Source organism: Rhipicephalus sanguineus, chromosome 7 (genome assembly GCF_013339695.2).
Source record: "Rhipicephalus sanguineus isolate Rsan-2018 chromosome 7, BIME_Rsan_1.4, whole genome shotgun sequence".
Lineage (NCBI taxonomy): Eukaryota > Metazoa > Arthropoda > Arachnida > Ixodida > Ixodidae > Rhipicephalus > Rhipicephalus sanguineus.
The window spans coordinates 123,194,961-123,222,210 of NC_051182.1; the positions used below are offsets into that span (position 1 = coordinate 123,194,961).

The 27,250-nt window shown below is 46.0% G+C and overlaps 1 protein-coding gene and 1 long non-coding RNA gene across 2 annotated transcripts in view; one reads left to right on the top strand and one right to left on the bottom strand.

Annotated features, from left to right (window-relative positions):
* LOC119400883 (uncharacterized) overlaps positions 1-12,128 on the bottom strand; it is a 43,099-nt gene extending 30,971 nt beyond the window's left edge. The window contains exons 1-3 of the mRNA XM_037667778.2: positions 12,034-12,128; positions 9,949-10,027; positions 4,623-4,675 (exon numbers count right to left, since the gene is read on the bottom strand). Coding sequence (XP_037523706.1) covers positions 4,623-4,675; positions 9,949-10,006 — 111 coding nt within the window. The 5' untranslated portion in view covers positions 10,007-10,027; positions 12,034-12,128. The remainder of the gene's footprint in view (positions 1-4,622; positions 4,676-9,948; positions 10,028-12,033) is intronic.
* Positions 12,129-20,695: 8,567 nt separating this feature from the next.
* Positions 20,696-27,250, top strand: part of LOC119400885 (uncharacterized) — a 52,962-nt gene continuing 46,407 nt past the window's right edge. The window contains exon 1 of the long non-coding RNA XR_005185298.1: positions 20,696-20,742. This is a non-coding gene — a long non-coding RNA (uncharacterized LOC119400885). The remainder of the gene's footprint in view (positions 20,743-27,250) is intronic.

Consider the following 27,250-nt stretch of genomic DNA (forward strand, 5'->3'; position numbering starts at 1 on the left):
TGCCGTATGCCGTCCTAGATTGGCGTAACGCTGACAAAACCATGTGTGCTGGCACACGCTAGCGCGTTCGGGCATGTGTAAGGGGCTGGGTAAGACGCTGTGGCCTCTACCCCTTACACTCTCTCAGCAATCACGTGATGGCGTCGGGGAACGAGATTCTGCAGACGCGCGATGAACCAACGCGTTGTATCCTAGTCAGAACGCGCTGGCACGTGCTAGCGCGTTCGGGACTGTGTAAGGGGCTGGGTAAGACGCTGTGTCCTCTCCCCCTTACACTCTCTCAGCAATTACGTGATAGCGTCGGGGAACGAGATTGTGCAGACGTGCGATGAACCCGTGTGGGACGAGTAGCACAAGGAGGTTTAAAAAAAAATCACAGCATATCCACGGAGTGAATGATGATGAGTGGGCGAAGCTGCGGAGGCTCATCGGTAAACCGTGAATCTTCCGTGAATTCTGCCCAGTACATCATCACCGACGTGAGATCGGGTGCGTTTATACTAAAGGTTCGATGAGTTATGACGACTTGCAGCTCACTTTAATTTTACATGTACGCTGTGAATTTTCATTGTTTAGAAAACCATTGCTTTAGAAAAATCTGGCGTCTTTCGTTAAGCAGCTAGCGTCTCTTCGTTTTGCTTTAGAAACATCTGGCGTTCTTTCGTTCTGCTTTTACAAAACATCTGGCGTCTTTTGTTGGTTTATTTCATCAATCAACGGCGTTTTGAACAAAATTTTGATTATTTAATGACGCACAGGAGAAATCTCACCAGGCACTACCTTGGAGGTAAACAATGGCTGCTAATGGGAATGAGAGCGGAAGAAGTCGGCTTTTAGCTAACACTTACACTTCTACTTCCACTAACGTTTCCTACTGGAACATGCCAATGACTGCTAATGGGGAATGAGAGACAGAAGAATTCGGCTTTTAGTTAACGCGCACGCTGCGAATTTTTTATTGTTCAACAACGCACAGGAAAAATCTCCCACCGGCACCACCTTGGAGGTCAAAGCGTAAGACTTGTTACGGACTACGACTACTACTACTAGTACTACTACGACGACGACGACTACGAGGGACGAACGGGTGCCGCCTTAAGGAGCTTCGCCCCTAAAATTCTGGAGTGGAAGCACTCGAAACGCCTTGCCAGCGAAAGTGAAGCCAGCTTTTGCCCACCAAAGAGCTCGGAAACGTGCTCTTTTCTGGTGGTGCCTACTTAGAGATCAAATGGCTTTGATCTATTAGCGTAAATGCTACGTTAATTATAAAATAAAAGATCGTTATTACCGACAAAAGTAACCTGTGGAGAGGGGTATTGACGATTGATGTCTAATAAAATTTGCCATGACTTTGAGGCTTACTTATGGAAACTAGTAACACAAACACACTTGCAGCAGTATCTGACCCGTAAAAGTTGCCATATTAAAACTTCTCTGGCGTGTGTGGAAAACGCTCGCTTTTTTCGGCAAACGCCGATGGTTTATCATGCCCCTAGTAAGATGGCGGGCGCAGCCGCCATCTTTTGGTGGGCACGGCTTCACTATTGCGCAATAATTGCCACTCCAGCAATTTTTTTAACCTCCTTGGAGTAGCAGCAACAGCAACTACAGTGAATTTATGGTGTGCTCCACTTGCAAGGACGCGTTCACATCGGGCAAGGTGCCCGTGATGAAAGGAACTGCAAGTCGGCCCATGCGCTTCTTCGCATCCCCACATGGTTAACTTTAGTGGGAAATGGTGTAATTTTAGGGGCGAAGCTCCTTAAAGCAGCACCCGTTCGTCCCCGTCGTAGTGCGTAACCAGTCTTAACGCTAGTACCAGATCTGTACCTCCAAGGTGGCGCCGGTGGGAGATTTCTCCTGTGCGTTGTTGAACAATAAAACATTCGCAGCGTGCGCGTTAACTAAAAGCCGAATTCTTCTGTCTCTCATTCCCCATTAGCAGCCATTGGCATGTTCCCGTAGGAAACGTTAGTAGAAGTGTAAGTGTTAGCTAAAAGCCGACTTCTTCTGTCTCTCATTCCCATTAGCAGCCATTGTTTGCCTCCAAGGTAGTGCCTGGTGAGATTTCTCCTGTGCGTGAATAAACAATAAAAATTTTGTTCAAAACGCCGTTGATTGATGAAATAAACCAACGAAAGACGCCAGATGTTTTCTAAGAGCAAAACGAAAAGACGCCAGATGTTTCTAAAGCAAAACGAAAAGACGCCAGCTGCTTAACGAAAGACGCCAGATGTTTTCTAAAGCAATGGTTTTCTAAACAATGAAAATTCACAGCGTACATGTAAAATTAAAGTGAGCTGCAAGTCGTCATAACTCTCATCGAACCTTTAGTATAAACGCGCCCGATCTCACGTCGGTGATGATGTACTGGGCAGAATTCACGGAAGATTCACGGTTTACCGATGAACCTCCGCAGCTTCGCCCACTCATCATCATTCACTCCGTGGATATGCTGTGATTTTTTTGTAGTAATTAGGATATAAATGTGAAGAAAGTAAAGTCGACGAAAAGATGACTTGCCGCCGGCAAGACGGCAAGGTTAAAATATCATTACGATTGTTTAACCGTGTTAGCATTGTCTGCCTCGGTTCAATATTTAGTTTTCTCTCTCACATATCTCAAAGCACCCTTGATCTGCTCAAATACAGAAGATCGCACAGCACAGCTGATCATTTTGGTTCATTCTAGGTCCGTCACTTTGCACTTACTCTGCAGCATCACAACCAGAAACCTATGCGATACAGTAGCAGCGAATGGAAGACATCGTTCCGTATAAAAATATCGCAATTTGATCAAGTATACAACAAGAAAAAAGAGCAAATAATACCAAAGTTTTCAAGTACGTAAATAGAACAACATCAACACATATTTGCATGAATTACGTCGTCTCCCTCTGTCAGCATATGAAGCAAGCACTCTTGGAAGGCACAAATTATTCGTCGAAAACGCTCACTGTGTAACCGGTGTTCACGAGAGGTTCAAATTATAGTCATTAAATTTTTTTTCCTCTTTTTTGTTAAGCAACGCCAACCATGAAGCACCACCGACAAATCTCGACGAGTGACGTTCGACTTCGCTAGCCATGTTCTTCCTGACGCTTTTTCAGTGCCTCCTCTAGAGGCCACCGTGCTAGAGGCGTTGGGTGTTTTAGCTGCTTGCCCCCCAAAGTCGCAGACACACCACCGTTAAAACAGCGGGGGAGGCGTCCTCCTCTCACTAATGACGGAATGATTAGCCAACAATGAGGTGTTGGATTAGCGGGGGGAGACGCACGTCGCGCTTGCATCTTGTCCACTAAAAGGTGCATGGCTAATGTACTTAAACATGAGTGGCTTTGTAAATCTGCTATAATGGAATAAAACTTTAGATGTCCGCGACATTTTTTCCTGAAAGGCATAGGCGTACAAGCATGTACCATTGGGCGTGCACTCCAGACTAACGTCATGAGCCGGACGGCCGGTCACCCCGCCTTCGGCGAACATTGCTGAGTTCATGAGCGGGGCTATGTCTTTCGTCGTGGAGGGAATCTGCTGAAGCGCTTCAGTCGTCTGGGCGGGGCCTCTGCGGACTTCTTAAGTTGTATCCGATTATACGTTAGGAAGAACATGGCGGCAGACGCGGGCAGCGCGTGAGAGGGGGATCGGGAGAGCAGGGAGATGACGCTACTTAAAGGGGTACTGACACCAATTTTCGAAGGTGACCTTAGTCAACCATACAAATATCTTTTCTACAGAGACGGCTCTGAGCAAGCGTGAAGCTCAGAAAATGCTGAAACGGCATTTCATTTTGATATTCAATTCAATTTTTGCATTGCTCACCTACTGACCTCGACATTGTCGTGTCGTCAGGATACGGTGTCAATCCTGATGATTTCACGCCCCATTATGGCCAGTTGTGATGACGTCAGTTACCAAAAGACACAAAATGGCCAATTGCGCGCCTCAAAACATGTAAAATGACCGCTTGTGCGTTACCAACGGAACCACACAGCGAAGCGGCCACGAGAACTTTACGATATTTTGAACGACCACGTGACGATAAGCTCATACCGTGTTGTTACGTCAGAGTACAGTAGGGAACCGAAACTAGCTTTTAAAATCATGTAGTTAATTTTTCAGGGTGCACTGACGCTTAGCAGAACATTTTCTAGGATCTTGAGGCCTTGGTGTTTCAGGTGACAGCAAAAAAGAAGACTACTTATACTATTCATGTTAGTACTTCTTTAAGCAAATGTGAAAAATCAAGGGCCTCACTTCAAACATTATGTCTGTTTTCCTTAGGGCCGTAAAATGTTTGGGGAGCGGAAAACTTCACGCATGAGTACATACGTCCACACGTCGCACGGCTTTTTTAATTTTACCAATGTTTCCGGAGCGACAATTCTCAAACATGCAATAACTGTGTCCGGTTTCTGTGTTACGCTACAGAATATTTCCGATCATTCAAACACGCTATCAGGAGCCTATTTTCTGGCAAAGCTTAGATTTTACTGCTTGTCTGTTTTCGTAATGTTTACATGCACGTATCTCAATGCGTTTAATGGAAAAAATGCACTGATCTCAGTTAGGCATTTTGTCAAATAGACATTATTTCTATCATAAAATGAGGAATTCACTCACGCCTTCCACGACTGAAATTTTTCCCGTATTCGCTTGTCCTGTGTTGTAATAGCCTGAAATAAAATTTTCAATACAAATGTTAGCTAAAGTATTAGCTCTTACGTAAAGCAATAACGTGGAAATTAAAAATAGCGAAACTCTCCGCATTAATTGTAATATAACAGAAGGCTGATTGTGCTAAAAAGGAACAATATCTCCTGGTATATTTATATAAAGCAAGTGATCAATTGATTTAGCGTTGTTTCCTGCATAAATATAATTTCTCAGTGGCTCAGGCACTCTTATTTGTCTAGCTCTTTGTTGTTCCTCTGGTACCTAAACTGATTTAACACTGTTTGGAGCAACAAGTAGTGTTTTCTCGATTAAAGCCGGAGAAGGTAGTACTAGCCACTTCCAGAGCAATTGGAGCAGTAACATAATTGCACTTCTGTAAAACATCAATCGCGATATCAGGTCGAAGGTGGCAGCGCCTCCGAGTACACAGAGCTGCAGCGCGTGTCATTGTAATACGTTTTTCTTTTCTTTTTTTCTTGTCCGATCATTTGCGTGTCTTTCTATTGCTTTCCGCATTGTTATTTTTCATTGAAAAACCTATCTTTGAAGTTCTCACTATTACTAATTCACCAGTCGCGTTATACTTGTTGATATATTCAACCGCTGCCTTTGTGTTCATTTGCGCCATGTCTGTAAACTGATTTTATAGTTGTGTAGCGAAGCGTTCCTGCTGAGTAATGGGACGTCCTCTCGAGCGCCTTCCAGTGGGTCGTTCTCTTCTCTGAGAGCAGGCTCCTCGTGCAGAGAGTCGGCCCCGCTTTGACTGTCGCTGCCGTGCGCCGTCGCTGAGTCCCCGTTAATAAACGTCTTGACAATTTGGTGGAGAGTGCTGTGCCCTTTAAACAACTACGGTCCGCATTCGATGCCCTTGGAGCTTCGATCCCGTACCGTGCCTGCTACCATGACTCAAGACGCCGCCCAGCAAACGCCTCCTCTTGCACCGACGCCATGTCCGGGTGTCCCCCGCATCCGCGACCCGCCTATCTTCACCGGCGCGGATGGCACCGACGTCGAGGACTGGCTCGCGATCTACGAGCGTGTGAGCGTCCCCAATAAATGGGACGAGGCAGGCAAACCGAGCAACCTCGTTTTCTACCTCGCGGGCGTGGCAAGTCTATGGTACAACAACCACGCATCCGATTTCGCTACGTGGTCCGCTTTCAAGACCGCCATCATCGACGTGTTTGGCCGCCCTGCCGTTCGCAAGCTGCAAGCCGAACAGCGATTACGTGAACGAGCCCAGCAGTCCCGCGAGTCTTTCACGAGCTACATTGAAGACGTGCTCGACTTGTGCAAGAAAGCCAACGCAACCATGTCTGAGGCCGACAAGATCCGGAACGTCATGAAAGGCATCGACGACGATGCCTTCAGCATGCTACTCGCCAAAAACCCTCGCACTGTGGCAGAGGTCATCACGCTGTGTCAAAGCTACGAGGAGCTACGCCGGCAGCGGCTGATGACGCGTCGACCTCCATCACGCGACGCCGATCTCGCTGGCTTGTCGGCCGTGTCGGACCACTCCGTCTTACTCGCCGAAATCAAGTCATTCGTGCGGGAGGAAATTGCCCGCCAGTTCTCCTTACTGGCCTTCTCTCACCCGCAGGATGTTGTACAGTCGTCAACCACACTGCTGCCTCCCCTACGCCGGGCTATCGAGCAGGAAATCGCGGAGGTTATGCCGGAATACCACCAGCCCCCTCCGGCGTCTGCGCCGCTCAGTTACGCACAAGTTGCAGCCAGGCCGCCCCCAGCGCTCCCTGTGGTGCCCCCGCTAACATACGCTGGAGCCGTCACCAGGCCTCAGGCCTTCGAAGCGAGTGTGCCGGCTGCGTACGCCGACATCGTCCATACGCGCCGACTGCAGCCAACCATGCAGTCGTCATATCAGCAGCCGCCCCGTCCCTCGCGTCCTGCCACGTGGATGGGACCTAGCCCGGCAAACCGATGGCGCACCTCCGACAACCGCCCGATCTGCTTTGCGTGCGGTTGCGCCGGTCACGTAGCCCGCTATTGCAACCGCGTGCAGCCGCCTCGAGTCGGATCAGCCGTCACCAACCAGTCCAGCCGCCCGTATTATGACCCGCTGCCGCCTATGTCACCGACGTCACGCCCAAGTCCATCTACCCGTCGGTCACCGTCCCCACGACGCCGCTCACTGTCACCGATGCGGCCTCGTCCGGTCGCACGAGACCAGGAAAACTAGTCGTCGCAGTCCAAGAGGCAAGGGCTGCGACGCTATCGAACAGCCAAAGCCCTCAGCAAAGCCCACCAAACGTAGTAGACGTGTTTGTAGATGGTGTGCGCACAACGGCCCTTGTAGACACTGGAGCTGCCGTTTCCGTTATGGACGCTAAATTTAGCCGACTACTACGAAAAGTGACGACGCCACTTTCCGGGCTCTCCCTCCGTACAGCCAGCGCTCACAGTATTCACCCGACAGCGGTGTGCACAGCCCGTGTCATGATTCAGGACGCTCTGTACGCCGTCGAATTCATCATAATTTCCTCATGCTCTCACGACGTCATCCTGGGATGGGATTTTCTCGCCCGTCACGCCGCCGTAATTCGTTGCGCACCAGCCGAAATAGAGCTCTCACCATTCTCAGATTTGACGCCGGCGGACAGTCCACCGGCAGCGACCAAGGTACTCGTCAAAGACGGCACCACACTCCCTGCAAACTCGTCAACGGCTGTGTCAGTCTGCTGCAGCGGTCTCGCCGACGCCGTTGCACTCCTCTCTCCATCTGACCGCGTCTTCACTAGAAAAGGCTTGTTGGTGCCATTTGCGACCGTGAAAGACATTCAGGGCGACACCGACATTTTTGTTACGAACCCATCCCCGTACATTGTTAGGTTGGTGCGAGGGGAATGTCTCGGCAGAGCTGAAGCCCTCGAAGACACACAAGTTATGGACGCACCGGGTGACATGCACTGCGCCAACTCCCATTCGCTCAGTGCTGTTTCCACATCTGATTCGTCACCCGCTGATTTATTTGGTTCCTCGAGTGCTGAACATCTTACGTCGGTCGAGCGTTCCCAGCTTCTATGCCTGTTGGAAGAATTTCGTTCTTCGTTCGATGTAGCGCAAACTTCTCTCGGCCGCACGCCTGCTGTCACGCATCGCATCGACACTGGCGCCCAACCACCACTGCGGCAACGTCCATATCGCGTGTCGCCAACAGAGCGTCGTGTAATTACCGAGCAAGTCGAAGACATGCTTCGCCGCGATGTTATTCGACCCTCAAACAGCCCGTGGGCGTCTCCTGTCGTTCTCGTTGCGAAGAAGGACGGCTCTGTGCGGTTCTGTGTGGACTACCGACGACTCAATAAGATCACCCGTAAGGACGTCTATCCCCTACCTCGAATAGACGATGCCATTGACAGCCTGCAAGGAGCAGAGTTCTTTTCATCGCTCGATTTGCGCTCAGGGTACTGGCAAGTCCCCATGGCTGATGACGCTCGACCGAAGACAGCGTTTGTCACACCCGACGGCTTGTACGAATTCAACGTCATGCCGTTTGGGCTGTGCAATGCGCCCGCGACCTTTGAGCGCATGTAGGATACTGTTCTGCGCAACTTGAAATGGCACACGTGCCTATGCTACCTCGACGACGTCGTCGTTTTCGCCCCGGACTTCTCAACACACCTTCAACGCCTGCGGCAGGTTTTGACGCGCTTGAGCGACGCCGGGCTACAACTGAATCTCAAGAAGTGCCGATTTGCAGCACGGCAGCTGACGATACTAGGATACGTGGTGTCCAAGGACGGCATCCTCCCAGATCCAGCCAAGCTTCGGGCCGTGACAGAGTTCCCCAAACCTACGTCCGTCAAAGAACTGCGCAGTTTCGTAGGACTATGCTCCTACTTTCGGCGCTTCTTCCGAAACTTCGCGACTATCATATCACCGCTGACGAAGCTCCTTGGAAGTAACGGGCCCCTCATTTCGTGGTCGTCAGAATGCGACGACGCTTTCGCGAAGCTCCGTCGTTTGTTGACGTCTCCTCCCATTCTACGCCACTACGACCCTACGGCCCCTACAGAGGTACACACGGACGCCAGCGGTGTTGGCCTCGGTGCTGTCCTTGCGCAGCGCAAACCTGGGTTCCCAGAATATGTTGTCGCATATGCAAGTCGTACGCTTACTAAAGCCGAGACCAACTACACCGTCACGGAGAAAGAATGCCTGGCAATCATTTGGGCCCTTACAAAGTTCCGACCTTATTTGTATGGTCGCCCATTTGATGTCGTCACCGACCATCATGCACTGTGCTGGTTGTCGTCATTGAAGGATCCCTCCGGCCGTCTTGCCCGTTGGGCACTTCGCCTGCAAGAGTACAACATCCGCGTGCTGTACCGCAACGGACGTCAGCATGCTGACGCCGACGCCCTGTCGCGCTCTCCCTTGCCTGACGACAATGCCCACAACTCAGCGTCTCACTTTGTCGTTTCTTCCATCGATATTCACACCATCGCTACCGAGCAGCGCAAGGATCAATGGATTGCCTCACTGATAGACTTGCTGACTGATCCATCGGCCACACCATCCACTCGCTTGTTGCTTCGTCAAGCCCACCATTTCGCCGTTCGCGACGACCTGCTCCACCGACGCAATTACAACGGCGACGGCCGCCAGTGGCTACTAGTAATACCCCGCAGTCTGCGTTATGACATATGCGAGTCGTTCCACTCTGATCCGCAGTGTGCACATCGCAGTCATTATTTTCTGCATTTTCTGACGCTGTCGCCCGCAGAATATCTACACGTTTTAGCGCTAGCAAGTGATTACTAATGAGGAACTAGCTGTTCGTGCAAATTAGTCCATCATAGACCTTCAGTTTTTTGCCTACAAATGATGGCTTAAGAAGAACGTTGTTCTTCGCAGACAATAATTAATGCTTCACGCACATTTATTTTCTCAGCAAGTAGAAACCGCGTATTTAATTATTTCTTTGCCCTGCACAAGCTGCGATCTCACGCGGCTTTCAAGTTCTGGCCCTGCGCAGTTCACTCCAACGTGGACATGCAAAAACGCCGTCTCTCCGAAAGCACAACGTGAAAGGCGGACAAGGGGTTTTACTACAATGAACGCAATGTTATCTATTTGCCGAACGAACGAATGATTAAGATTTAAGCAAAGAAAAAAAAAAGACCTATGTAATGATGCACGCAGACATCGGTAGAACGTAATAAGAAAGTAATGAATTAGGACGTTTTTCACGTGCACGCAAGTTAGGAAAAGTTACGTTAGTGAAAAGAAAAATCTCTAAATTTACCATCAAGGTCAGCGCACCACGTTAGCCTGGCGAGTAAAATTGTGGCAAGGAGCTTCATGATCTGAACTTGGTGGTGAACCTGAAATTCATAAATAGATTGTATCTTTGAGGTGCACTAATATATATGGCGTATTTTTGAAAGAAGATATCCGCCGTAATATTCTAGCCCACAAAATGAAGAAAAGCCTGCAATGGATGACGTGGACACAACGCTGTACATCTGGGTTTGTTCCTGCATTGAACTATTCCTGCTCCTATTAAATGAGAAGCATTTATTAGCGAAGCCAAGTCACTTTGAGCGTATCTATCTATCTATCTATCTATCTATCTATCTATCTATCTATCTATCTATCTATCTATCTATCTATCTATCTATCTATCTATCTATCTATCTATCTATCTATCTATCTATCTATCTATCTATCTATCTATCTATCTATCTATCTATCTATCTAGCCGCCTAAGTTTGGGTGCTTTTGTGATCGCCTCTTTAGCTTGGTGCATACCAAAATTGGCGTGGAAGGGTAAGAGGGTTTGACGAATATGGGTGTCTAGTCATGACATGAATAACATGAAAATCTTGTTGCGTACGTCGTCAAACCCTTTCCACCAGACACGTATGACACTTACCCGTATACGGTAAGCGGGTATGCGCCACAGCAGATAGACAGTTTATATTTTCCCAGGAACGGCGTGAACAGACATTGGTAATTTAAGTGCGAGAGCGTAAAGAAAAACCGACATCGGCAGCGTTGATCCCAAGACTGCAAAGAATAAAAATCAGGATCCCAACAGAAGCCGAAACCAATCATTCAGTGTGCCAGTCACGTATTCAACCACAGAGCCACGCCACGTCTTGAATATTCTTTTTAAAAATTCCTATGCAGGCGTAACGTCGGTGCAGCGTCAATTGTGCTTCCAGTGATGGCTATCAATTTTGTGACAAGGCAAAAAACATTACACATGTACTCCCATCATACAGGCGTGATGCCAGGTTAACGTCATTTGTGGTTGCAGTGTTCACTTAACTTTCAAGAAGTCTAATGAACATTAGATTTCCATTGCTATGATTCAGCAAGCTATATTCAAGCGTTTCTCGACCCCGGAAGAATACGCTAACGAAAGTTAGGTATGATATTCACATCATAGCAGCGTAAAGTGCACTTCATTTTCATAATAGTGACGTATGTGCTCTGACGTGAGTGCTAACGTTACGTCAGACCATAGGTTACCCCTTAATGCCAGTGTAGACGGCCTGCCCGGTATTGCCACGATGTGGACACATTACTACGCTTACAAAAACATGTCGATCCACCTCGTACCACTTGGTTTAAGCCGAAAAAAGCAGCTGCATAACTACTCGCTGAGTGCTTCGCATGACACCGATTCCCTCAAGGCGTGGAATCTGCCTAGTTCTTTTAAACTACTTTCTTAGTACTGTCGAGAAACTTTAGAGTTGGTAGCTTTTACCTAACAAGTTATATAGACGCATTTTGGTCTGTACTGGTGCCCGTGCCTTAAACCAATCATACAATTGTTTTCAGTTAAATCAAATGACGCGTAGCGGTATCAGACACAGCAGCCACCACTGTCTGCTTCAGTCGACAAGTAGCCAAGGGATCTGTCTTTCATGAGCCTATGAATCGAAAAGCTGCTAGAAGCTCACGCGTTTACTGCACGATTAGGGTATGTCCGCTTATCTTCATAACTGATAGTAATGAAAAATCCTTGAATAGGGGTTGTCGCTGGAGTCGACGTTCCGACAAGTGGTCTTGCCTCCTTCAAGGCAGCTGTTCAAGGCACCATAGCGTGCGTATTTCTATGCTTCGTGTTTTCTCTTCTCCCCCTTTCTACGGCACCGTTTTGGCACTTGCCCTCTCCTTCTCCACACTTGTGGTTGGGGGAGAGTATTCGAAGCATACGCATACACGCACTGGGGTAAGCATATGCTGTCTTGAAGAAGACAAGAGCACTTGTCGAAACGTTGGCTCCAGCGTTTAATGATTTGTCAACTCTTCAAGCGTCCCCCAATCCTCGCCTGAAATTCTACCCTATATCGATGTCAACTGAGGACAAAGTACTTACGTATTGCTAGGAAGTAGGAGTTCAGAAATCTCAGCAACGTACCGCGACAGTCCCTTTTGCAAAATAATTCCGACGCTGCCATAAAACGAGAGGAGTAATATGGAACAGTGTTTCCGTGACACGTACATATGGGATCATAAATAGTCACATCTGGAAGTTCATTGGCTGGTTTTCAGTGACGCAGGTGCCCCATTAAGATTATCGCGCGCTGTCTGTTTCACTACACTTCATTAGTTTACCAACTGCTTTTTCTAATGATTTGATCTTTCAAGCGTTGTTAAAGACACGATTGCTTCCACTGCTTCTGGAGCCGTTTCAATAATCCTCATTAAAATCGCGAACAAATCTGCGTTCTGTTCTTTTTCTGAGTATCCAGCTGTTTCCTCTGCGGACGTTAAGGGACCATTAATTTGAGGGAAACACATCACGCACAAACGTTGCATGCGTCATGCTTCAAATAACTATTTGAAATTCACTTGCACAGTAAAACATTGAGAATTGAACGATCAGGAGCCTAGTTCCAGTTCTGATGTTGTACAAACTATTCATGACTAAAACAAGGGAGTATTGCTTATAACGCGCTCATAACACAGCCATTTACAGGCACGGTGGTGAGCTAACTAAATTTCATGTATACAGAGAACAGGCGGTCTGTCATTCGCTCTATATCAACACGCACACAGGTCTAGCACTAAGTTAGAATGGTACAAATGTTCTTTCGTGACGACACTTTGCATAACTTGGTAGCAATCAGTCGGCAAGTGCACTCTAAATTCGGTAACGGATACATGTGATTTTGCGCACCTGTAGTAAGGGTTACCAAGTTTATAATGTATACACTCTGAATTTGGTAACCCTTGCTATCGGTGCACCGAATCGAATCTATCTGTTACCAAGTTTAGAGTGTAAGATAGCCTAAGGAAAGAAGGAATGAAGGAAAGATGAAACAGGTGAGAGAGCGAAGGCAGAGATGGTAACGAGTCTAGAATAACTGGTATTTTGCCCTATACTGGGTAAAGGGATCGCATTTAATTCAGGAATTTTACATGTCAATACTATGACATCATTTTGAGGCAAGCCGTAATAGGCAACTACGAATTGATTTTGATCATCTGGTCGGAGGCGAAATTTTAGAGTTCGGTTTACTTAGATTTAGGTGCATCCTAAAGAACCTCAGGTGGTCGAAATTTCCGGTGCCCTCCACCATGGCATGCCTCGTAATCGCCTCGTTGTTATGACACGGCATCCACTCAGAATTATTTTTACTGATATTCATTATGTGGGTTTCATGCCTTTCTCTTCCACGGCTGCTTTTGCGGCTGTTCTCGCGTTTATCTTCCATCGAATGCACTCGGTGTGGCCGGGAATCGAACTGAACAACATGCACGCGGGCAGTATCGTGTGCATATGGTGCCGTTACCGATACCACTCCGAAAAGTAGGCGCGCACCATGCATGTGCATGTATACTGGCATTTAACACCAGTCACGCGTACAAAGCGGCCGTTCGCTCAGAGAAGTTCGCTCAGAGAAGAGATTGTGCTTTAATTTTCCGCTTTGATTTGGTGCGTATTTCCCCACCAATACAACGCGACAATATTATTTTACTCCTGAAGCGCAGCGGTAGACAAACCGTTGCTTTACAGTAAGGAATAATCTATGTGCATGTTTAGCAGCTATTCAACATGCGTGCTACCAGCCATTCTGGCCATCTCGTTCGGAACCTTGCTCTCGCGTGTCTACAGTTTTAAATTCATTGCATACATGCAAGAATCCTTGCAACGAACAGCGCAATATTGACGCAATGCGTGGAGAAAAGAAAGATTCTTCGCTTAGAAAACACTTTGTGGGCATAACAGGCGGCTCTGGCATGTCTGCGATCACGAGGAACAGAAAGGACGTCACGTGGAACTTGCTTACATATATAAAGACGGCTGTGTTATAAACTGAAACTTACAAAAACGGGAGTATGACAGGGACAGAATTGTGCGGCTTTATAACAAGTTTCTTTTTCTTTAAAAATAAGATTACGGGACGCCTGTCCAGCAGTCTTGCGTTACACTTTAAAGTGCAAAAAAAAAGAAGAGGGAAAAGCAAATAAAGTGACGTTCTCGAAAATGCGTTTGGAGAAATGAAAGACCCACGGCTGTCAAAACCACAAGTTTGCTACGTGTGTAGTGATATGCAACCATTCGCCTCTGTTACGGATGCTGAACAATGTCTTCCTTCATTGATATTTGGAAAATTTGCAAAGGAAGGGCTGCTGGTTTCAGAAGAGACTTGAGTAAGCTAGGTATCTGTTGCGCACATTGAGTGCTTCTTAATATTGCGTCGGCCATAGTCGGTAACGCTTTCAAGAACCTATACAACCTATTTGGCAATAATGAGAGAAGGATAGAATGAAAATCATCTTCCATTTGCAAATATTCCTGTGGCTTCAGCGAGAATGCTTCTTCCTACTATTATATATATATATATATATATATATATATATATATATATATATATATATATATATATATATGACCCTATTTTTATGTATGGCTGTTGCATGCCGCCAATTTCCCACTGGGTGGGTGCCCTCCCAAGCGACTATGTACTATATTCGGCTGATCACCATACCGGAAGCGCGCTTGTACCTTTTTTAGTGGCTGGTACCCGGAAGCAGCTGTTCTCTGCCTCCCACAGCAGCGGCGGATGCTCGACTATTTCACCACGGCTGCGGTGGGTTTTACAGAACCTTTCAAAACGAGTACCCATAAACAACCGAGCCCCAGGATGGTGTATTCGTCTACCTCCAAGGAAAAACCGGTGGGTTTCCAGTCGGCACCGGGAATCGAACCCGGTACCTACCGCGTTGGAAACGGATGATCAACCATGTAGCCACCGCTGCGGTTGAGTTAAGCACGTTCTTCACTCCACTTCTCAGTTCCGGAAAGTAATTTTCAACCTCCATATTTTTTCCCAGTTCATCTTATTATATATGGGGAGTAAGTGCTTCTCGGTATAATAATAGTGATTATGCTTTATTGTAAACATTTCCTTTATCATTCGCGGCATAGTTACTTTACTTGGCCGTGATTGTAGAGTGGTCGGCTGCTGACCGAAAAGTCGCTGGTTCGATTCCGGCCACGGAAGTCGCATTTCGATGGAGGCGAAAATGCTAGAGGCCCGTGTACTGTGCGAGGTTAGTGCACGCTAAAAAACACCAGGTGGTCAAAATTCCCGGAGCCTTCCATTACGGAGTGCCTGATAATCCTGTCTTGTTTTTGGCACGTAAACCCCATAAACCATTATAATTATGATTATATTATTTTATATTATTATTATTGTTATTATATTATCATTGTTGTTGTTGTTGTTGTTGTTGTTGCTGTTGTTGGTGTTGTTGTTGTTTACGTTGTTGTTGTTTACGTTGTGACCTTAATGTCTAGTATAGCCTCTGCCTGCTTGATCTTTATTGCATTAGTTTGTTCGGTATGAGTGTCGTTGAAAAGCAAAACGCGTGTAGGCGCACAAAAGAAAAAAACTGATCGAGCAAAATTTTATCATTTCCGGAGCTATCCATAACCTACAGGCTGTATCATGCATGCGGTTGCCTGTGCCTACGAAGCCTACGCATTCAAAGAGCACATCTTTAAAGCTAGAAGCCCTCCTCATACTTTCCATAAAATCACGGTACACGTGCACCTAGATCCCGTGTTCGTCTGCAGCCGAGCTTCGTACTGAATGTCTTGTTTTATTTCTGGCTTGAGACTAGTTTCGCAAGAAATACTTTACCGCAAGTGAGCTTCCAACTACTCTTAACTGCTCGGTAAATGGACTTGTAAGGCACAGAGGTAAAAAAAAAGAAGGTGTTATGTGCACATCGCACCCGTGGGCTTGACACTTCGGTCGTTATTTTTTTTTTGTTTATCTTAACGCACGTGTCGCTTTGAAGCTCAAGCGTGTGATAATCTATACCCATCTATGTTCACGGACAACCTCTCATAACCATCGAGCTACTCTGGCCGAGGTAAGCGTTGCGCGAAGACTGTCATCTAGTTGTTGCCTGTTTAAACCTATTGCAGTCTACTTACCTTGCTTCTCTGTAATGTTCGCTTAGGTGTCAACAACGGAAGCCGCGCGCGCAACGAGTTTGATAAAACAGCGCATGCTGTTGTCACATGTTTTCAGTTCCGCTCTGCAACAGTGTTGTTTTCTTAAGAGCCACCAGCCGGATACCTCTCTTTTTGTTGTGTGGGCGTCATTTTGATACGCGGGTGTCAGGTAGATAACACCCCCATCGGTTTCGCTTTTACCTCGTATTAGATAGAAATAAGAACGCATCTGTCATCAACAGCGACCTTCAGGCACGTTTTTGGTCGGCAACGTGAACGCGAGGACAGGATGTTCCAAGCAGTGCGAACTGCGCTGTCGATTCGCTTTCACACTGAGCATTTTGTTCTGGAATTGTTCTGTTCTGTTCTATTCTAACTGGCTTGAGTGGAAACGTTGATGTTTATATTCGCTCGGCTATTGCATTTCTATAGGTTCTACAGCGCGCAAATAGAAAGGTTACCCGAAAACAAAGATGAAGATGTAAAGGAAGAACATATAGAAAACTGAAAAAAAAACAAAGAAAATAACATGGCAACGAACAGTTCGCTTGCAGAAGTTCAATTTGCAGTAGAACATTGACACACATTATATACGAAGCGAAGTGGTGTGTTAGTCCGTACACTACGGGTAGAATTTGGCCACAAATGAGTTCTGGAATATGTTGGCTGATAGAGGGTCTGAGAATGCTTGCTTCTGTGGATTAAAATCTAAACCTAAAGCAGCCTCAAGTGCTGTATAGGAAGAAGGTACTATTGTTCACATCGCTGAAAATGGGGAACCGTTTTTACGAAGCGGATTTTCGATGTCCCGCGCTGCCACTGCGAAATTGATACGTGACCGGCGCAAATTTGAAAGTCTAATTTGTGTACACCGACGTTTATACACACTCGCGGGTGCCATGTTTATTTTTTTCGGCCGTGCCTACAAGGCGATATCGTGACGTGCTGACTGAACACGAAGAAAGGCGCACAAAAAAGAAACACGCGCGTAGTACACAACACGAGGGCGAACTAACAACTCTTGATTTGATGTTTTTGTGTGCGCCTTTCTTCGTGTTCAGATAGCGTGTCACAGGTATCAACTATGCACAGCCAACTAGCCCCTACACTAGCCCTTCTACAAAGTGAATTTGTGAGGCAATACAAGATCGCTTGAAAAACTAAACGATGGGCCCCTGATCCCGTCATCTTCTTTCGTTCTAGCAGCAGCCGTAATACGTAGGTATTATTTATTTTGAAGACTTGGCGCAGAAGATTCGTGGGTGTATTGGCATGCCGCCACCACAACAGTCCATCGAAGTCTAGGCGCCATTCGAAGTGAACAAACGAGAACCCGTCTCTCTATATTCATCTTTAGCTCATCATTCTACATTCTCAGGCGCATATGGTTTGCAAATATGCGTCAGCGTCACAAACGAGACCTCGTGATTAGGACCACGTGCGGGCCTTGACGTCATCGTAAACCTGTCTTAGATCTGCACCGCGACCTATTCCAATTGTTCGGCCGTCAGTCATTTGCCTATAGAAACTTATATGCGCTGTTTCTATGTTTTTGTCGCTGAATGGAGTCTTAGGTTTATTTTTTCAGTGGAGAAAAAGAAATGGAAGCCAGTAGATGGAAACGAAATGTCCAATAAAAGTTCTTCAAGCATAGCTAAGGTGCCTTCTACAGGTGGTGTGGCCGTCAGCCGCATGCGGAATTTACGTCTGCTCATTACCCTTACAACAAGTTCCCCTAAGACTAAGACGCACAAGTTTGGAAATCTGTTTCCGCGTCGCAAACGAGACCTCGTGGCTAGGAACACGTGCTGGCGTTGACGTCATCGTCAGTATGATTCAGCTCCCAATGGCGACCTATGTCAATTGTTCGGTCGTCAATCGTCTGCATACAGAGGGTGATATGCATCATTTGTATGTTTGTATTGCTGAATGGAGTCCTAGGTTCACTTTTCTCAGTGGCGACAAAGCGGCAGTTGACATATGGTAACAAAATGAGCACTCAAGTTGTTCAAGCACAGATAAGAGGCCTCCAATTGGTGGTGTCGCCGCTGGCTGCAAGCAGAATTTACGTCTACTCATTCCCTTAACAGTGCTTCCCATAAGACTAACTCAAGGGAATTTCTTTAGTAAATCTGCTGTTGGGCTAGCTGGTTCGTCTTTCGGTGCAGAACAAGACATTAGATAACAGGAAAAGCAACATTTTTTCAGTAAGCACGAAGCAGTGAATTCGATAGCGACAACTTGAAATGTTATACGAAATACGACATTTCAAGCTACACAAACGACAAAGGCATGTGTGTATAATTTTCTTCTATTGCGATAGCAATTATATGGACAGTCTCGGCTGGTTTTTGCCGTCGCCTCCGTCATGCATCGTATATGTATAATGATGTGTATATATATAAAAGTTCCAATGAAGAATAATTTAGAAAAATGCTTCCGAAGCGTGGTATCGAACCAGAGACCTCTCGCTCCTCAGCGCGTGGCACTAACCACTATGCCACAAAACGCAGATCCTTCAGGTAGCTGACGGCGAGCGTTATATACACACCCTTTACCGCTGGCAGTACTCTGAGACGGCAGGCGCTTATAAGCGTTTCTTCATTACCAGCCAGATGGCATGAGGAGCGTAACGGGCGCATTTAAAATTCGTCGGCCAGCTCGCTCGCTTCTCCTAATATTTGCGCAGGGAGACCTTGATCTGCCGTTGTTACAGTTTCTTGCTATCGCATTCATTGCTTCGCCCTTGCGGTGAAACTGACTTTTTAGTGTGAAGCATTTCTTAGCGAATTAAATGCACTTAGATAGATAGCAACGATCTATCTATCTATCTATCTATCTATCTATCTATCTATCTATCTATCTATCTATCTATCTATCTATCTATCTATCTATCTATCTATCTATCTATCTATCTATCTATCTATCTATCTATCTGGCCGCCTACGTGTTGGCGCTCTGGCCGTCGTTCACTTAGCTTGGTACATACAAAAATTGGCTTATGAGGACATGAATGTATGACGATCACGATGCCCAATTCATGGTCGGAATAACATGACTTGTCTGCCGCATACGCCATGAAATCCTTTTCACCAGTCACGTGGGGCACATACTGCACATGACTGGTGGAAAGCACGACTCGAGTAGAAATCGTCTCGAGTAGAGTCTAGTATTCTACCACAGAGCCACGTCAGTGCTTCCTGAGATATGGAAAGTTCGAAATGCCGCACGACTTATGGAAAGCAAGTGTTCAGGTACACATTACCTACTTTACTAAATGAACTTGCGAGAGATGGTACGGACGTAGCTTTAATGGCTTTGAATGATTTACGCAATATGTATGTGCAACTGTGATTGTTTCTTTTTGTTCAATGTACTACATATGTCTGTTACTTTGATTCGAAATTTAGCGAATTTCCAGCAGTTTTGATATGTATATAATAAATATGTCAATTACTAAGAAGTGTAATCTAGAAAAGTTCTTGTATTTCTGATGTGTATATATGTTTTTTTTTTCTTTATTGATGTCTTTACGTACTTCCTTTGTGCTTTTTTTCCTTTATGTGTTGCTTTCTACCTCTATTGTTGTAGTTCACACCACTGTATGCCATAGTCTGGTGCACCGATCTAGTCAAGCCTTTTCAGGCTTTTATTCCGTGTACAAAACATCTGTCAGATGCTGAATAAAAATTGAATTGAATCGAATTCCCTCTGGTTCGGAAAATAACTGCATACAAGGGTCATGTCAGGACAACACTAAGTGGGAAAGCAGTGTCGGATACCCGCTTTCATATCAATGTAAGAAACATATTTCTACAACTCCTCAAACATCAATGTGACAAACATCACATATCTACGGCTCCTCAAACTACAGTCAAGCATAGCGCGAATATGCCTACGACCGCTACATATGATATGCACATCACCACTCCGTAGCGTGCACCTCGTGCCGATGAAAGTCCGATGTCACGTCCGACCATGGGCAACCCTTTTCACGCCAGTGTACTCGGCGTGCCTGGTAAGCAAGCGATATGTGCGCAACTACTCATTTTACACGATGCTGTCGAACCACCTCGTAACGCTTTGACTCAAAGAGGGCAATCCGGTATTGGCTGCTACTTCCTGTCTGCCTCGCATGAAACTCATTCCCACAATGCGTGGGACCCGCCGGATTCTTTTGTCCAAGTTTCTTCAATTCTGCGCTGCTGTTCTCAAGAATGTTTACAAAAGACTACCGTGATTATGGCTCAGTCACGGTGGGCACGACATGTGTTCAGTATCCACAGGGGAGCGCATTCCATATACCAACGATAGCAACAACGGTTGGACACGAGGCTTCATAGGTGACGCAGATGCCGGCATTGCCGTACGCGCGTCTACAATACTGTACGTTAATTGTTCGCACGCATGAACTTCGACCGTTCATCCGCGCGCTCGTCAACCGATTTGCTCAGCGTCGCAGCTGACGTCTGTGAAAAGCAACCATCGAAGATGACCGGCGGAAAATTTTAGAGTTAATTGTTATCGAAAATAACCAAGACGTCAAGCGCTAAAAGGAAATTAGATTCTGTATTTTACGACTGGTTTTACAGGCCAAATCACCATACGACTGTGAGTATTACGATAGGAGGCTTACGACGGTAACTATACAATTTCGAGGGACTCTAAATTAATTTTGACCACTTAGAATTCATGAACATGTGCCTAACCTACAGTGCTCACTGACTGAAACTCGAAAATTTCAGACTACGTAATGCATGTATCTCTGTCTCTAGCGTCTGTAGTTTGCGTCATATCGGCGTAATTTTGACTGGAACACTTGCATAATAGCCAGCATTGCCTTTAGACAGCCAGATTCGTAGCGACATGACGCCATATCTTGAGCAATTGCTCATAGAAGTCGTTACAGAAAATGGATGTGATGCCGCGTTTCGACCCGTGCGTACTGTGCACGGGTGTCCTTGCATTGAACTCCGATCAAAACGCGGCGCCCTATGAACGCGAATCGAACCCCCGACATCAAACACAGCAGCGGGACACCTTATCTGCTCAACTTTTTGTTGGGCAAGTTGGTGAATGTTCATAATTGATTTTTAAGGCGCAAAGGAGGACATACACAAGATAGGGCACGGGACGGAGCGCCTACCTGCTGAGCTCTCATGGCAAGTAGAGGGATTAGATTCTGAAGTTTTGTGAACACTAATTACGATATTATAGTAAGGCGCGACGAACGGTGGTTACTTCGGGATTAATGTTGACCACGTGTATTTTTTCAACGATGTGCTGCTCACTGTAATATACTTCCTACTATGAATATCACGCCTTAGATTACTGATTAAAGCGCGTGAAACTGTACGAAAAGTTCATTACTGCAATTTCTGATATATGGTAATGGAGTTCCAGTGGCAGATATTTCGGCAGAGTATACAATAAATATATCATTCCTATACTTATTAAGGTTGCGTGATGGCATACCATCTTGTAGGCTAATGGCTTACGGCATCTGATACAGAACACAAGAGTACACGAAACAGACAGAGCGCCAAGTGTGGGTCTTTCTCGTGTTCCCTCGTGTACTTGTATCGAATGCGTTACGCCATTATGCCCCCAAAATTCTTACATTATTCCCGCTAGCAGATAAATTATTATTGCACGCTTTCTCTTCTACATCTCTCTAAGAAAAATTAATGTCATTTTAATCTTTTTTGCTAGGCATATAATTTTCACATATGTAACTCTCTTTAAAGAGACGAGTAAACTCCCTTTATGAGACGTGGGACGCGCTATTCTCCAAAAGAATCTTTTACAATCTTTACAAGTATCTTTAAAGGGAGTTGTATATGTGAGGCTTATATACTGCATGCGGCGAAAAAAGAGTCAAATGACTCTTTTCTCTTTTCCTAGAGTGATATTGTAGAAGAATAATAGAAGAAATCTCAGTGATGAACTGTCGTTTAAGGGCGGGCCCCGAGAGCCGAATGAACAGCGTCTAAGAGTCATTGCAGGCGGACTACAAAATATGTAAGGGCTCATAAGAAAGCGACGAAATGCCTTCGTACAGGTTACGTCTACCGGGGTTTTGTTCCAGTTCTGGACAGCATCGTAGACATTCCACGCTGACAGCTTAGAAGACAGCATCGAGCCCGAATCGTCCGTATAGTAGAACGCGCCTAGAAGACGTCGTTGCGACGTGACGCTACCTCGTGGCCAGAAGACAAAACTTACAAAAAAAAAATAATTGTTACTTGTTTAACTTGTTTCTTGTTCAACTCTATGAAAAATTGAATGTAGCTTATATATAGCGCGTAGAGAACCATATGCTTGTGTGCAGACGAGTGTACCGGCAAGATCCGGGGTGTCCGAGCATTTCGCGCTGCCGCTATTTTGTTTGGGCAGCAAAATAGCCTGCATCGTATTTGTCTCCAATGCTGCCTTCTCTACGCTCTCTATTTTGCCGGCTACGTGAGTATTGGAATGGGACTTACGATGGCCGCTGTCCGGTTAGCTGTCTACCCGGCCGTCTACGGTGAGTATTGGAACACACCCACGAACGTCTGGAGATATTTCGGGACAGTAAAGACGGCCTGCTATTCTTGTAACTCACGTTTTTTTTTAATTGTATAAAAATAGTACGTACTGAAGTCAAACGTCAGGAAGGAAACAGAAGGAGTGAAAAGGCCGGACGAGACTCTTAAGCGATAGCGTTAAAGGGCCCGTGTCGTAGAAATTCCGGTATCGGCGGCGTTGTCCGTCAACGAAAGGATATGATGTATGCAAAGAATAAAAATCAGAGTTTCGAGTACGAATCGAACCCAGCATTCTGCGTGGCAGCAAGGCGTTCTACCACAGAGCCACGCCATTTCTTTAAACTAAGTCGTGGAAAAAAATAAAACCTTTTACGGACGTCTAGTTGGACGACAAGTCGCATTAACAGATGTAATACATTGTGGCAGAAGCGTAGAAACACATCGACACTCACACTATGTGAATCGCGTAACGAGTTGGTGGTTGAAAGCTGTCAACCCATTACAAAGTGCTCAGCGATAACTGATCATTACCAACCACAGCATCAGCACAATCTTCAGCTGCGTATATGCCTACAGATGGTGCATATCAGTGATACGGACACACGGTGTATATCAGTGATACTTCGCAAATATGATCTAAAATGGCATAGTAGGCCTTCACAACTGTACTCGCAGTAGGCCCCCCAGGAGCTTAAAGGTCCACCATGTTTTTCGCCTTAGATGACGCCCGTATAGGGTTTAGTTTGCCGAAGCAGTTTAAAGCACTGGCGTGGTTCTGTGGTGGAAAACTTGACTGCCACACAGAATGCCTGAGTGCGATTCCTGTTCGAACTCCTGATTTCTGTTCTTTGCATTCACCGTGATCTTTCACTCACGGAGAAGGTAGCCTACAGCGACGCCGATACCGGAATTTCCGCTACACGGCCTCTATAACGCTATCGCGTTAATAATGACTGCACCGCTCGGGACAGTTTCGAGAGCTTCGTAGGTGATGTCAGGCAATCTGATTGCTGTGGAGGTCAAGGTCAGCAGCCCCACTCTTCCACCACACTTCTCAATTGAGTACGAAAGCGTAACAATGACGTGCTTTCTCGTGCATCTGCTGCGAATCGGCAAATCTTGTTTTAGCGAATACGTGTTGCAATGACTAGGTCAGTTCCTTATCCTTTACTGAAGACAAGTGGATTCTATACCGCTTCCACCCACACTTTAAGCAAAAAAGAAAAGAGTATGTGTTACACCTTTCGGTAAATCCTGGCTTCCCACATAAATGACTCCCTTTAGGGAGACACATTATCTCCCTTTTAAATCCCAATACTCCCCGACGAAAGAATAATAATATCCAAAGAGAGTTCACGTGTCTCTTTAAAGAAGCATTTACGTGGCAAGTAAGCATTCGCAAAAAACAGTCAAGGGACTCTTTTTTTTTTCCTGAGAACACACATTCCGTGTTTATGTACGATGTTCAGTGCGCGATGTTCCACTTGCGACCGAAATAAACAAGAAAGGCAATAAAGTCCGCATGAATCAAAGAAAATGAGCGATGGTTGCACACTTCCGGCATGGTATCCACTTCCGTTTTCCATTTCAATCCCGTTCCCTCGAAATTCGAACCAGCGACTGAAAGGGCTAAATAATGCAAGACTGTATTTGTGCTATCTCAGTCCTGTAACTGAGACAGAACACTTATGGAGTAATTGTACATGAGATAGTACTGGCAGGCATGGCAAAAAAGGCAGATGTGAATGGGATGACATTACCGAAAAAAAAAAACATCCGCTGACGTGGCAAGAGCCCTTCGAAACAAATGAATTCAGAAATTTACGTTACTTTCACACTGAACTTTCAGAACGACGAAGACGTTGAACTTCCATTCCACCTTCTTAGACGGCAAGAAGGAAGGTAGTATTCAATGCTGAAAACAATTTCAGTCATCCATTAGCAATCCACAGGTGCGCCATCACGTCTGCCAAGTACCACCTACGACGACTGCTACACTTACAGTACAGCATGTGAGGAAGTATGATGAACCCCTCGTGAAGTGTACGTGCGTGCACTTTTATAAAATAGTGCCTTCAAAGTTGAACGCATTAGTGTTCATAAGAGAAAGACAGTAACGCGATCAGGAACTCCATCCGAATTGATGGAACCTCGTGCCTACATCGCTTGTACATAAAGTGCTTTGCACGTCGTTCACCTTGTGGCTTTAGCCTTAGACGCGTCACTGAGGCATATTTTGCTTGTCGCGACAGGGGTGCGTGATTCAAGTGTTCGTTAACCTTCGGTAAATGTTGTTGCAGTTTTCATTCCCATGAATTCGGGAGTATTTGACGCCTTTTTGGGTATTCAGCTGACGTCCGTCACTGCGCAGCATTCAGATACAATGTAGGCGGAGTGGACTTATACTTAAATACCGTACGCTGAAGCATTCGTAACGCTATGAATGATGACAGGGTACCTGCGAAAGCAAGCAAGCATATGTGCAATGTACTAGCAAAAAGTAAGAATAATATGCGGGTTTTTATGTGCTATATTCATCATATGATTGTGAGGTACGCCTTAATGTAGGGCTCCGGAAATTTCAACCGTTTGGTGTTCTTTAACGTGCACTGTAGAGTACACGGGCTTCTAGCATATCGCCTCCACCGAAATGCGACCACCGCGGCCGGGATCGAACCCGCGACGTTTGGGTCAGCAACTGAACACTGTACCACCGAGGCGGACACTGCGCAGACCGAAAACAGCATACTTACTATGCCTGGTGTTACACTGCGGCTCACACTATGCCACTCACTACTCCTGGTGCGGAACAACATACGCACTAGGCCTGGTGTGGATTAGAGATGTTTCTGCTTGCAGAAAAGCGGCGCTGCACTTTGAGATTTGCATACGAAAGCCATGCCTCCTATGTAAGTGAGGCAAGGTCGAAAAACACGTGCCTTACGAAAAGTGTTACGCGGGGCGACAAGCGCGACCATGGACAACATGTTGTTTGCAAAAGCGGATCAAAATGCGTCTTGGAGTGACTTGAGATCGGTGGCATTATATGAAAGCTTGAATACAGATTTGTGTCCAAAATCACCATATAAGAAAGAGAAAACAACAGTTCTTCAGACGTAACAGCACAAAGGTTCCGCATGTCGAATCACTTCCCGTTTGATTACGTGCTGTCGACGAAACAGATACAGCCCGAAAGAAACAACATCTCTTGTTATGGAATGCGATGTGCCCAGTGTTTGACAGAATGGGCGTTAGAAAACGAAATCAGATCTCTTCTTTTCCGCACAAGACAGAACTCTGTTCACATAGGTTATGCTTGCACGGCTAGCTTATATCACCAAGTCTATTAGGCCCGTAGGCTTGTTACACAGAGCATTTCTTTAACGTGTTTCTGTAGCAAGAGACCGAAACGTTGTGCAAGTGGCATATCGGTACTTACGGAAGACAGCTTACGAACGTTCTTCTCTAGAATCTGGCAGGCCTGGTGTCGCAGGAAGTGAGTTCGATAATTGAGCCGTATTGAAAAACAATGTAGGCCAAGTTTAAGAGGCAATTGCCTTTCAAGCATATGTTGTTGAGATGTTTGGAAACAGGAAAATTTGTTTTCGCGAACTTCCCCTTCAAGTTGCATGACGTTTGTCACGTTCGGACAAAAAGTACTCTAAATTTTCTTACCCTTGGAAACAATGTTCTTTTTACCAAATGTATTCTTGGTGTTGTAAGGCATTCAATACTCGAAAAAATATGCACGTTGTTGATATTGCTGAGATGGGAAACAGAAACGGCTAATCAGTTTCGTAAGCAATAATTACTGAGTAGCGCAGCAAGAAAGAAAAAAGGCCTGCCTGGAAAGCGCAGCACAGTCACAGCAAAAGCTGGAACAGCGGAATTCCTAGAGCCCGTTACAAACTCTCTTGAGGCTACTAACACAAGTACACTAGCAAGGTACCCAGTACGCCTTAAATCATAATTTTTGTGAAATTGGGAAACACCCCCTACGCCATTATTCGTAATTCTGCGGAGAAGCGAGGTACCAGCTGCACATCAGTAAGGCATTATTTGCATTTTGTCGTTACGACGGATGATGATGATGAAGAATTATGGTTGAGACCTTTTTAAATGGTTGGAAGCTTTAAACGACCCACTAGCTACGTAATTCGCATTGTGTGACGCCCCGTCGTTATTTCACTCTCCCACCACGCTATATAGCATACGTTAACGTGAGAAAGAGAGAGAGAGAGAGAGGGAAATGACTTTATTGAGACCCTCAGAAATTGAATCATGGGGGCCTTATGGGCTTCCTTGGCAACGAATATACGTGCACTTGCGAGGAACCCACTACGCTATATATCATGATAATTTACCGATGCGAAGGATCTTATGGCGGAGTTCAATCCGGTGGTGGTAGTGGTGGTGGTGCTGTGCGGCGTGACCACCCTTACTGCGCATGCGCGAACCCTCTCCACACACCTCCTCTCTCCTTCCCCTCTCCCTCTCTCCTCTTACCCTTTCCCACTTTCTCCCTCTACACTTCCCCTCCCCCTCTCCGCTTCCCCTCTGAAACGCGGGCTCGACATGCCCAAACGCTGCTT